Source organism: Gossypium hirsutum, chromosome A01, assembly GCF_007990345.1.
Source record: "Gossypium hirsutum isolate 1008001.06 chromosome A01, Gossypium_hirsutum_v2.1, whole genome shotgun sequence".
In the NCBI taxonomy this organism is placed as follows: domain Eukaryota; kingdom Viridiplantae; phylum Streptophyta; class Magnoliopsida; order Malvales; family Malvaceae; genus Gossypium; species Gossypium hirsutum.
In genome coordinates, this window is record NC_053424.1 from 7679965 (window position 1) to 7693671 (window position 13707).

Sequence of the window (13707 nt, forward strand, 5' to 3'; positions counted from 1 at the left end):
CTTGAGCTGAATTTCCCTTTCTATCTTTGACATAATCTCTAAGGAAAACTTTATGTTTAACTTAGCATCAATTTTCTGTTCATCTTCTTATCTCAAGGTTGAACTTTTCTTATCTGCACTTTCTTGCAGGGCCGAAGCCAGAACAATTTTGTAAGGGGCTTGATGAAATTTTAATTTTTTATAGTCTATATCTTTATAATTTTTAAAGGATTAAATTAAATTTTTATAATTTTAGAAGGGCAAAAGTGTAATTTTATTTTTACTAATTTAAAATTTTTAAAAAATCTCAAGAGCCTAAATAATAATTTTACATTTTAGGAGAGGGCCAGCCCCTGCCAGCCTTCTTAGATTCGCCCCTTCTTTCTTGGAAGGTTTACTTATTGCTTGTCTTGTGGAAAAATAGCATGAAACATTTGTACCTCGCTTCCTTCTCAAAAATAATTACGACATCGTTATAATGAATTTTCTTTTTGTGAATTACAAATAGTGACTAGCGTAACTCGAATCCAGGTCACACCTAGAGCGATGAACACTCTTGATCGACCAATTTTAGCCCGGGCCTAGCACTAAAAGTAAACAGTTTAAAAACACAAAAAAAATGAGAAAAGTAAACCAAAAGGATGTCCACAGTCCAAGTCCCTAGTACAAAACAACCCAAATACACTATACAAGCCCAACATTCAAGACCCTAAAACCAAATTAACAAATCCTTAACCCAAAATACGGGCCCAAACGGCCCAAAAGACTAAACCAAATTTTAGCAAACCCTAGCCCTAGCAGCCGAGCCCCTCCAGCGCCTCCGTACGCTCCAGTGTTTCAGCAGCCACGCGCGCCTCCGTACGCCAGCTCCTGTACCCGAGCACCAGCACACCCCGTACCTGCAAAAAGGACGAACACAGCAGCAAATTCAAACAAAGAACAAATATTTCATATTTTTTATTTATTTTCTTTCTTTTTTTTTCGGCTATAAAGCCAAGATTTTAATCTTTGTAATCGGGGACGAATGGATTACACAAAAAAAAGAGCAATCAAATACAAAAAAGAATCAAGGTGATTTTCCGATTCAAAAATCTTGGATTTCTTTTAGTTTCATTCGTCTGGGTTTTGTTGTTCTTATATTCGAAAGAAAAATAAAAAAAAGGGAAAAAAGAGGGTCTTACCTGGGAAATACGCCGTAAACCTCCTTCTGCTTTGTTGAAGTCAAAGCTAGGAGGAGATCTTGAGGCTGAAAAATCATCTTCTGGGCCTAAAGGGGCAGGTTGTTGCCTGGGGGATGGGAATCGGTGGCTTGGGTGTTGATCTAGGGTTCGTCTGAGAGACTTTAGTTCTTTTTTTACTTTGATTTGTTAATGGGGGGGGGGTTAGGTGTCTGATTTGGTTTTTTTTTTTAGGCTTAATTCTGCAGAAAATGAAACGGCGCGCCGTTTAAATGGGTGAGGATCCGCGCGTCAACCCGATGGGCAGGCCGAATCCGCGCCTTTTTGTTCAGAATGAGCAATTTGCGCGATAGGTCCCCCCCTTTCGCGTGTGCATTCAATCGAACCTTTTTTTTCTTTATTTTCTTTCTTAAATTAGCTCTTTAATTTGCACGCATTTTCATTTTAGTCCGCTGTATAGCACAGCGTTTTGGTCTAGGGGATATTTCTATTTCTAGTCCCCATATATTTGCGCGGATTACTTATTGACCCAATTTTCGATTATTTTATTTTTAAACTATTCCTCTTATTTTAATTCATTTTTAATTTAGTTTTCTATTTGTATAACTTACCATTTTAACATATTTAATATTTCTATGTTGATCTGTTTTAATCATTTTCTTTGGTTATATTTGTGCATTTGTTTTTGAAGATTTTTTATTTAGATTATTTTAACATTCTTGTACAATATTCTTTTAGATAATATATATATGTACATGTAGTATTTTAATTGAGTTTTTGACTCGTAATGCTTACTCTTTCAAAGTTCCTAATATTATTATATATGTGTATATGCGTTGAGTTCTTTTAAAAACTTTATTTTGTTTATAAAATCGTCGTTTTAAAATTCTTTTTACATTAAATTATCTTAACGCTTTTATATAACATTTTGATTAAATACTTATATATATATTGGTACATATATTTGATCTATATACTTTATTAGATCCATGATTTTATACCTATAGTCTTCTTTGTGCAATGAGTTCAAGGTTCTTTTTATCATGTTATTTCGATATTTCTATGATATTTCTTTAAATATTCTATATATATTTGTACATGTACATTTTTAATTAAATTTTGTAATTTGTAATGTTTATTACTTTAAAGTGCTTAATATTTTTATATATTTGTCGAGCTATTTCAATAACTTTTTTTCACCACTCTGTAGTTCATTTTTTTTATATCATATTATTTAAAATATTTATATAACACTTGTTCAAATGTTTCATGTGTAGTTGTTCATGAATAATAAATAATTTGGTTCTATGTACATATTTAGTTCCATGCTAAATTATTTTATGAATTCTCTTAAATTTTTTTATATATATATATTTTTCACGTACATAAGTCACTTTTTTAAGAACGCATTTTACTACACATTGTTTTGATTTAAAATTTCACATTTAAATACTATTTTTATATGCATGTACATTTGTCAATTTTAAATGAATACATCATCTTTAACATATTTATACATATTATTTGATTCAAATTTCCTTTTTCATAATCTTTGCTTTAATAATTATTGTGGTTGTAGTTTGTTCATATTGTTTTGTATACTATGTATATTTGTTGTACCATATTCATTTATTTTTTGATGTCATTAAACCAATCATTGCTCATCCATGCTTGTGAGTTTGATTATATTTTCCTAGGTTAGTTATATTTAATTATTAGTTTGTTAATTGGTTGTATCTCATGTGAGTATATTATCTCATATCATCGTTTTCCACTTGGTTTATGAAATTTGGTTTTATAAGGTCCAAATCTTCAAGATTAATTTTGTTTTATTTCAAGTCGCATTAACACGTTTTAAGCTATTTTTATAATTATTCATTTAAAAATTCTTTAAAACGAAGGCAATACTCAATGTTTGGCAATTCGGGAATCGTGCCCTATCGTGCTGGGTTGCGATTTCCCGTTTGTTCAAAATAATCGAATATTCCTTTGGAATTTCACTCATGTCTTTAAAAGCTCTTCAAAATGAAGGTAATACTCGATGTTTGGCAATTCGGGGAATCGTGCCCTATCGTGCTGGGTTGCGATTTCCTGTTTGTTCAAAACAATTGAATATTCCTTTGGAATTTCACTCATGTCTTTAAAAACTCTTCAAAACGAAGGAAATACTCGATGTTTAGCAATTCGGGGAATCGTGCCCTATCGTGCTGGGTTGCGATTTCCTGTTTGTTCGAAATAACCGAATATTCCTTTAGAATTTCACTCATGTTCTCTAAATTCCAAAATAAGGCAATGTCTAGAAATTCAAGGAATCGTGCCCTACTGTGCTGGGTTTCGTTTTTTTGTTGGACTAAATAATTGGGCATCTTTTTGCGGTTTTCAACTTATAAGCTATTGGAAGTCAAAATTTATCATGTTTTCGAGGGTATAAAGGATCGTGTCTTATCATGCTGGATGTGATGCTGTATTCTTCTGAAACAAGAGAATTTTGACGACCAACTTGGGCAATTCAAATGTTTATAAAAGGAACCACATTTCAAAAATATTTTTAAATCTCAGACATAAGAACGGTATTTAATCAATTTGGTACCAATTTTGGGCGTAATGAGGGTGTTAATCCTTCCTCATACGTGACCGATTCCCGAACTCGTTTTCTCATATTTACGTAGGCTAAAATTGATTTAAATGGAATAAAATGCTTTATTAGGTGGTCCAATCACACCTAAATAAAGAGGATTGGTGGCGACTCCATATTTCGTTTTCAAAATCGATCTACCGTTTTGTTTTCAAACGTAAAAAATGTTTTCGACAAGGCCAATATACAAGATTTCGCTATAATGAGCTTTGAATTTTGTTATTTAAAAATTAATAATTCTTTTTTGAACTAAAACAATTATAAAATTTCGATTGCATATTTGGAACGTCACTAAAGTTTTAATAATTTAGGTACATTTGCATATGTGGCATGAACTCTTTATTTATCGAATTCCAACTATTAGTTTTGTTTTAAATTTTTAAAGATTTAATGCCAAAACATTATGATTGTGAAGACTCCCGCTGTATATTAAAATTAAGCTTAATACACACTTTCGTCATTAATGTATATTGCTTTTCTCAATTTCATCTTTAAAGTTTTTTTTTTGTCTACTTCAATTTTTAATATTATCAAACGTTTCTAATTCTGTCCTTAATTGTATTAAATGTTTTTGGTTCAGTCCTCTGATGTAAAAAAAAAATTGAAATATCCAATTAATCATAAGCTACCACGTGTCATGCATTAATATTAGAATGACATCATCATTCGAAAAAATTAAAAAATCTAAAATAAAAAATTATAAAAACTAAAAAATATATAAAAGTATAAATATGTATTTTAAAAAATAAAAATATGTTAAAATTTGTAAAAATAATAAATATTATAAAATAATTGTAAAATAATTAATAAAAATTGAGTAAATTATACATTTTCCAATCATATTTAAAATATTAAAATTTTAATATAAAAATTGTATAGGGTTCAAAATATAATCAATTTTTATAAGAAAAATGTATTTTAAAAATACAATTAATTTCCTAAACTTTTTTTTCCTCATTGATGCATTCGTGAGTCAATTATAGTCAATAATAACACGGTTCAATCACCAAGTGACACGTGACAGAAATGTCACATCATTATTTATGTCTCATAATTCTAAAAAAGAAGAAGTTTGAAAGCAAAAACACCATCTTAACCAGTGGTTATCTTAAACAAATTAATTTAGAACAAATGAATTGTTGTTCTAACACACAATGGTTTGATTCGTTGAAGATGGATAGGAATTGAAATTTGTGACTGGGGGAGAGTATTGTCTTGCCAATGTAACGAAAGTAATTAATTAACACTTAAATAAGCTATCATAACTTTAATCTTACTTGTCTATAAGCATTGTCCCAACAATATTTTGTTCAATTAAAACAAACAAAAAAAACACACACACACACACTAAAATTCCACTTTATGAATTCAGTGCATAATCGTAAAAAAATCCATCAAAATAATCAAACTTTCTTGTAGTATTCTAAGATTTCTATCATATTGTTAATGGGAGTCGAGGCATTCTTTAATATCATTTATACTTTCATATTCGGTGGTATTATAGGATACCATCTGTCTGATCAAATAGGAACATTGCCAGGACAACCTAATGTTAATTTCAGGCAATTTTCTGGGTATATCGATGTTGATCCAAATGCTGGCAGAAGTCTTTTCTATTATTTCGTTGAAGCCGAAATGATCCGTTGAGTCTACCCCTCACCATTTGGTTAACAGGAGGTCAGTTTGCTTTTCAAATTTTTCTTTATCAAAGTGATTGTACATATTGAAATCCGAATCTTAACTCAATTAAATCCCTCTCGAATTCTTCTCTCACTTAAAATTGATGATATTCTCAGGACCAGGATGTAGTTCAGTTGGAGATAGCTTTGTTGGTATTGGTCCTTTCACTACTACAAACAATGCTCGTGGCCTCAAGAGAAATCCATATGCATGGACCAAAGGTTTACTTTTTTTTCCTTACTAATTGCCTGAAATAATAATATATAATTTTACCAATAAATAATTGAGTGTAATGGTAAGGCATGTTGTACTTTCAAAGGGAGAATGTAAGTTCAAACTTTAGAGACAATATTATTAGAAGAGCAGCCACGAACCTTGAACAAAAATCGTAAAACAGACATGCATAATATATATATATAATTTTCATCCATTAATTTTGTTGACTTTATTTAAAATTTTGGTAAACAAATTTTAGTGTCAAATATGTTGTTTATCGATTCACCAATTGGATCTGGATGGTCATATTCAAACACAAATAGTGATTATCAAGCTGGAGATGTTAGCACAAGTAAGATTACACGTTGAAACTTGGAACTCTATTTTCTTATTTCTTATATTAAAAAAAATGTTGAAATTCCTAAAATTTTTCTTTATTATTAATTTCTTACAGATGATGACTTGGTTGTATTCATACTGAAGTGGTTCCAAAAGTATCCGATTTTCAAGTTTAGAGACTTATATCTTGGTGGAACAAGCTATGCGGGTTCGTTGGATGTACATATTTGAAACAATTTTGGACCAACCTTTAACTAAAGTATATTTTTATTTATGTAATTTATTATTTTCTCAGGACACTTCGTACCTAATTTGGCTAACACTTTACTTCAATGCAACACTGAATCAAAGAGTTTGAGGTTTAATGTTAAAGGAGTGGTAGTAAGTACTACACACAAGTGATTATTACTTCTTTTCATCTATAGATTTGAATTTGGAATTGGTCATACTCCATTTGTAGTTCAGTCGACAATCTAGCAACTTTAGATTAACTTTTTTGAATGTTTAATTACAGTTGGGCGACCCCCTTCTTCGGTATAAGCTAGACATTCTTGCAGAATATGAATTGTATGCGTCGAAAGGAATGGTTCCTAAAAAATTGTACAAACAGATCCTGAAACATTTCAATGGAATCGATGAAGACAACTATTACGATAATCCCACAATATGGTCCGAAGCATTCCAACAGGCCATGAATAAGGTCGAAATGATTGCTTTTAACGTAAGTTCAGTTGTAGAAGCTAAGCAAAGGCAATTTGATCTTTTTCGAACACCATGTGATGGAAAATTTGAAGATCTATACTCTGGAAAAGAGGTACAGAATGCTAAATCTTAAAAAATAATTACATGAATAATCTTGATTATGTGTTAATTAAGTTTGCCTTAATTGATGTCACAGGTTACCAAGATTATGGATGAAGTAGATATGTGCATTCCTTTAAGGACAGATTTCTATTTCACCCTTCCTGAAGTTCAAAAAGCTTTCCATGGAAATCGAACCACCTTGAGCTATCAATATGCGGGATGCTTCGAGTAAGTAACATTCATACATCTATCTATATATGTGTGAAATTGTATAAAAGGTTTCTATAAGGGCTATACTGAAATTTTTGTTACAATGTTTGATAATTTACTAGGAAAAGTGGTCTCAATTACAGCTTAGCTGACAAACATATTGACATGCTTTCGACATTGAAGCAAATTCTCGAGCAATCCGTTCCTATTACCATATTCAGGTTGGGTTATGCTTTCGACATGAACTATGTTTAATATAGTAGAAATTGATTTACAGTGATGAAATTTTGTGGCCTACTTTTTTACAGTGGAGAAGATGATGGAACAGTGCCTATGATTGGAACCTTAAGACGTCTTAAAAAGTTAGCCAACGATATGAACTTTAATTTGACCAAAAATGAAGCTTGGAATCATAAAAACAAGGTCATTAATTGGTTTAATTATTAGTTTATTTGTCAAATTTAATTATTTTTTTCTAACAAATATAATATAAAAGTAACGATGATTAATAATGAAACTGCAGGAAGGAGGGTGGCTGTACAAGTTCGGAGATTCATTGACTTTCATGTCTGTAAAAGGAGCAAATCATCATGTGCCATTGTCTAAACCATCTCAAGCTTTATATATCTTCACAAATCATGTAATTGATCCATCAAATTAAATCATCCATTGTGTTTCAGATTACTATAAGCCTATAAAGTTAGTAATTTGTGTTCCGTAATTTGTATATACGATTTTACCGATAATTAAAGTAGTGACAAATTTAGAAAATTTTTTTTAGGGTTCTAAATTAAATTGTAATTTTTACGATAGTAAAACTACAATTTCACTATTTGAATAACATATATTTTTATAATTTTTAAAAGATTAAATCAAATTTTTATCATTTTTAAAGGGACTAAAGTACAATTTTATATTTATTAATTTAAAATTTTAAAAATTTTAAAGAACTTAAATTAAAGGATTTCCATTTTAGGGGGACTGGGGCCTGCAGCCCCCTAAATACACCCCTAAATGAAATTGAGCGTTTGAGGATCGAAGATTCAATATTTAAATCAAAAGAGAAATTACATATAATTTACGCATATTACGACTTGAATTTTAAAATCTCAAATTTCTTAAGTTTCAATAACAAATCGATTTAATCGATTAAGTCTTAACTCGATTAGTATGTGTATTGTTCTCACTATTATGTAAAAAAAATTTAGATATAATTAGAACTTATAATAAGATTCTTAAAAAAAAAAGTTTATTCATCAATGATGAAATTGATAAGTAACTCTTCAACTAGAATTTCACTATAAATGTTCTCATTGTTACTTACAAAGATATTAAGCCTTACACTACTTTAATTATAAACAAACCTAACCATTATCAATGAATTAATATGGTCTCGGAAGGTTTAGCGTTGGATGAATTAATTTTTTGATAGATGAATTAATTTTTTGGACTAAATTATAAGGTATAAAGATTAAATTTTAAAATTTTGTATATTATAGGGAGTAAAATTAAAATTTGACTATTGTTATATAATCTCAAAAAAAGAAGTAAAAGGTTGTACATCAAGATATGTGAAAGTCAACATTTTAATTAGAATGAAGTATTTAGACTTACAACGACATTATAAAAGTTGAAATGTCAAATTATGTCAAAATTAAATTCAAAACTTGAACATACTATAAAGATCAGAATTGAAATTTTACCATCCTTATATTATCTTAAAAAAAACAGCCATTGTTTGTTTATTAGCTTGAGACATGTGTCACTAAAGGAATGCATTGGAAATTCCTTTTATATATAATGTATAGATTTATTATTCTGTTAATAACCAAATATATATTTTTAAAACAAATTAAAAATAAATTATTTATTAACGATGAAATAATTTTTATAAAGATTATTATAAATAATTTATATATATATATGACATAAAAAACTTCATTGGTTGTATATCAAATAACTACCTTTTTAATATTACCCAAAGACACATGCCAATATTCTTGATGGCTTGAAGATTTTAAAAAGTCAAAAGGATGATAGGGTATTGATTAAAATAAATAATTAGGAAGCTTTTCGGGCTATTTAGGAATTCTTCTCCAAGGCATCTTCTTCAGCACTTATTAGAAGTATTCAACAGAATTTATTAGACATTAGTCAATGGTAGCTCGAGTATATTCCTCGCGAAATGAACTTTGAAGCAGATTATATTACTAAGATGGCTTTTAATAGAAATGAGGGTCTTCATTTAATCGGAAATATTCCTTTAAATTAGATTAAGAGTGTTGCGCGGAAGCGTGTGAAAGAGTAAAATTATTGTAGTGAAAAATCACACTAAGTTCAATTCCCAGGAAAGAGAGGTAGATCACGAAGATCACTTAAATACCAAGTCTTTCCTAGCCAGAATATCCCTCTATCGTAATTTAATAGCACAATAAATCACTACAATCACATTCACAAAATATGCAAAACAAATAATAAAGAACACCAGAATTTTAACGAGATTCAGCAAATTTTACCTACGTCCTCGGGCACTACCAAATATATTTCACTCCAAAAATTACAAGTGAAATTTACAAATAGAGAGAGAGAATAATGCCTTAAGTAGAGAATGGCAATTATGGGATGAAGAAAGTAAGCAATGGTTAGGCCTATTTATAGTTGAGGTTCAAGGATCAACTTGCAATGTCCCTATACAATTAGGGACCAAAATTGCAATTATCCCATGCCAACTTTTAACCCAACTTGCCAACCAATATTACTTTCTACTTTCGGTGCCCACCCCATTTGACTTTTCAAACAATGGTGGGTTCCAATAATCTCCACCTTGAAGATTTGATTACGATAATCTTATCTTCACACAATTCTTTCTGCTTTTGACAACAATACTTGATAGTGCCTTCTTCAACTGTTAAACTTGCAGGATATTAATCAAGTTTAAACAATGTTCGAACTTGGTTGCTGTTACCACATTGGTCATCATATCTGCGGGATTATCTGCAGTCTTGATCTTCTGAAGACAAATTTTCCCCTCTTCAATAATTTCCCGCACAAAATGGAATCGTACGTCGATATGTTTTGTACGTGCATGATAGACTTGATTCTTTGCTAAATGAATAGCACTTTGACTATCACAATACACGTTAATATGCTCCTGAACCAACCCCAAGGTTTTAGCCATACCTTGTAACCAAATAGCCTCCTTTACAGCCTCTGTTACAGCCATGTACTCGGCTTCTGTGGTTGACAATGCAACTGTAGACTGTAGTGTAGACTTCCAACTTATTGGTCCTCCAGCAAGTGTAAACACATAACCGATGGTTGATCTTCGCTTGTCCAAATCACCGGCATAGTCAGAATCAACGTACCCAATAACACCTTTACCAAGTGTATTATCCTGCTTGAACAGTAATCCAACATCCACAGTCTTCTGAATATACCGTAGAATCCATTTCACAGCTTGCCAATGTCCTTTTCCAGGATTATGCATATACCTGCTCACTATACTAACTGCCTGTGAAATGTCGGGTCTTATACACACCATTGCATACATCAAGCTACCCACTGCATTAGAATACGGAACTTGCAACATGTATTCTCGTTCCGTATTCGTCGAAGGAGATAGTTGTGCAGAAAGCTTGAAATGATAAGCCAATGGGGTACTTACAGGTTTTGTCTGCTCGTTCATGCCAAACTGCTGTAGTACCTTTTTCAAATACTGCTTCTGAGACAAGCTAACTCTATCATGAGCTCTATCTCTCCATATTTCCATGCCGAGAATCTTTTTAGCTTCTCCTAGATCTTTCATCTTAAACTCGAGATTGAGTTGAGTCTTCAATCTTTCAATCTCAACTTTGCTCTTAGATGCTATTAGCATATCAACAACATATAAGAGCAAGTATATGAAAGTTCCTTCTTGTAGCTTCTGAAAATACACGCAATGATCAAATTTACTTCTTGTGTACCTTTGCCCTTTCATGAACTGATCAAATCGCTTGTACCACTGCCTCGGAGATTGCTTCAATCCATAAAGCGACTTTGTCAGTTTGCAAACCCAATTTTCTTTTCCAGCAACCTTGAATCCATCTGGCTGAGTCATATAGATTTCCTCTTCCAAATCACCGTGTAAAAACGCGATCTTTACATCAAGCTGAACTAGTTCAAGATCATATTGCGCAACCAAGGCTAGCAAAATCCGAATAGACGAATGCTTCACAACTGGAGAAAACACTTCATTGTAGTCTATTCCTTCTTTCTGAGCGTAACCCTTTGCTACTAATCTAGCCTTGTATCGAATTTCATTTTTATCAGGAAATCCTTCATTCTTTGCATATACCCATTTGCATCCAATTGCCTTCTTTCCCTTGGGTAGTGTCACCAACTCCCAAGTCTTATTTTTATGAAGAGACTGCATTTCTTCATTCATTGCTTGCTTCCACTTTACACTATCAGGGTTACTTATTACTTCTGTGTAAGTAGAAGGAACATCATCATCTGTAATTGGAAGTGCATAGGCCACTATATCATCAAAGCGAGCAGGCTTACAAATCTCTCTTCTTGGCCTTCTATATGCAATTGAATCTTGTTGCTGTAGAGGTTCTTGGGTAGGAACCTCTTCATCATTTGTCCCTTCAATATTAGCTGGATCATCGTTAACCTTTTCAAGCTCCACCTGCTGCAAAGTACTACTGGTTTTGTCATCCTTTTGTGAATCCTTGTACTTCAACATGGTTGATTCATCAAAAGTCACATCTCTACTGAAAACAATCTTCCTTGTATCAGGACACTAGAGACGATATCCTTTTACTCCATCAGTTATACCCAAGAATAATGCTTTCTTTGCTCTTGGGTCTAACTTAGATTCTTTTACATGATAATATGCAGTGGAACCAAATACATGCAAAGAATCATAATCAGTAGCAGATTTACCAGTCCACATCTCCATAGGAGTTTTCCATTTATTGCAGCTGATGGCAAACGGTTAATTAGATGGCACGCATATGTAACTGCCTCAGCCCAAAATTCTTTGCCCAATCCAGCATTGGACAACATACATCGAACTTTCTCCAGTATAGTTCGATTCATTCATTCTGCCACCCCATTTTGCTGTGGTGTATCCCGAACAGTGAAGTGTCGTACAATGCCCTCATCTTGGCATACTTGTAGAAATGGATAGTTTTTGTACTCAGTACCATTATCTGATCGAAGTTGTTTGACCTTTCGACCAGTCTGAGTCTCCACCATCTTCTTCCATTTCAGAAATGCATCCAAAACTTCACTTTTTCTTTTCATTAGATACACCCATACTTTTCTTGAATAATCATCAACAAAAGTAACAAAATAGTGCATACCTCCCAAAGAAGCTACTTTGGTAGGTCCCCACACATCACTGTGAACGTGGTCCAGAATTCATTTCGTATTGTGAATTGCTGGACCAAATTTTACCCTCTTCTGCTTGCCCAGAACACAATGTTCATAGAATTCCATTTTGCAAGAATTTGCACCTTTCAATAAGCCTTGCAGCCTTGCTTCACCAATGTCTGCAAAGCTTTTTCACCAGCATGTCCCAATCGCATATGCCATAATCTAGTAGCCTCTGAATCTACATCTTTTGTAGAAACTGTTGATGTTGATCCAATAACTGTACTTCCATTTAAAAAATACAAGTTATTTCTTCTTGTGCCTTTCATCACCGTCAGTTGCCCAGCTACTACTTTTAGTAATCCATCTCTCAAAGTGATTGTGAGCCATTTAGATTCTAGGGCCCCTAATGAGATGAGATTTTTCTTCAGGCTAGGTACGTAGCGAACATCTGTCAAGACTTGGATTGAGCCGTCGTGATTCTTCAATTGGACTGTACCCACTCCCATTGTCTTACTAGTACTATCATTGCCCATAAGAACAATTCCACCTTCTAGCTCTTTAAGACTAGAAAACCAGTCCTTATTAGGACACATATGGTAAGTACATCCTGAATCCAAAATCCACTCATCCGTTTGACATGCCATTGCCATGCCAACCAAGCTAAAGTTTGACTCCTTATCATGCTCCGCTACACATGCATTAGAAATAGCCTTGCCCTTTTGTAGCTTAGGACAATTCTTTTTCCAATGCCCTTTTTCACGGCAAAAGGCACATTCATCTTTGGCGAGTCTCCCTTTGGACTTTCCCCTTCTACCAGATTTGCTGCTGTGTGAACGACCTCTTACTGTTAAGACTTCTGCGGTTGTATCTCTGTGATCTCTTTTATCTTTCTTTCGAGTCTCAGATCTATACAACGCACTACAGACTGCATCAAATGTGATCGTGTCCTTCCCATGAAGCAATGTGGTGGTAAGATGATCATATTTATCAGGAAGGGAATTCAACAACAATAATGCCTTGTCTTCATCGTCAAATTTCTCATCCAAATTTAGCAAGTCTGCTAAAATTTTATTGAATAAGTTCACATGGTCATTCATCGACATACCGGGTGCATACGTGAATCGATAAAGTTTTTTTTCATATAAAGCCTATTTTCAAGACTTTTCGTTAGAAACTTTTCTTCCAGTGTATCCCATAACTTCTTCGCTGATGTCTCCCTCATGACAGAGTACTTCTGCTCTTTGGCCAAACATAGGCGGATTGTACCACACGCCTGTCTATTGATCTTGGCCCACTCCTTGTCAT

At 32.6% G+C, this 13707-nt stretch overlaps 1 protein-coding gene and 1 long non-coding RNA gene across 2 annotated transcripts; one reads left to right on the plus strand and one right to left on the minus strand.

The window, feature by feature from the left end:
• Positions 1–428: 428 nt before the first annotated feature.
• LOC107916866 (uncharacterized) lies at positions 429–1667 on the minus strand. Its single transcript, XR_001689625.2, has 2 exons — positions 1161–1667; positions 429–878 (listed from the first exon to the last, which is right to left on the minus strand). It is a non-coding gene; the product is annotated as an uncharacterized lncRNA (long non-coding RNA).
• Positions 1668–5238: 3571 nt separating this feature from the next.
• LOC107917232 (serine carboxypeptidase-like 44) lies at positions 5239–7702 on the plus strand. The gene is made up of 10 exons (XM_016846604.1): positions 5239–5398; positions 5589–5693; positions 5948–6040; positions 6143–6235; positions 6323–6405; positions 6542–6841; positions 6926–7059; positions 7164–7262; positions 7350–7464; positions 7565–7702. The coding sequence occupies exons 1-10, from the start codon at positions 5239–5241 to the stop codon at positions 7700–7702; spliced, it is 1320 nt and encodes a 439-aa protein (XP_016702093.1).
• Positions 7703–13707: the final 6005 nt, after the last annotated feature.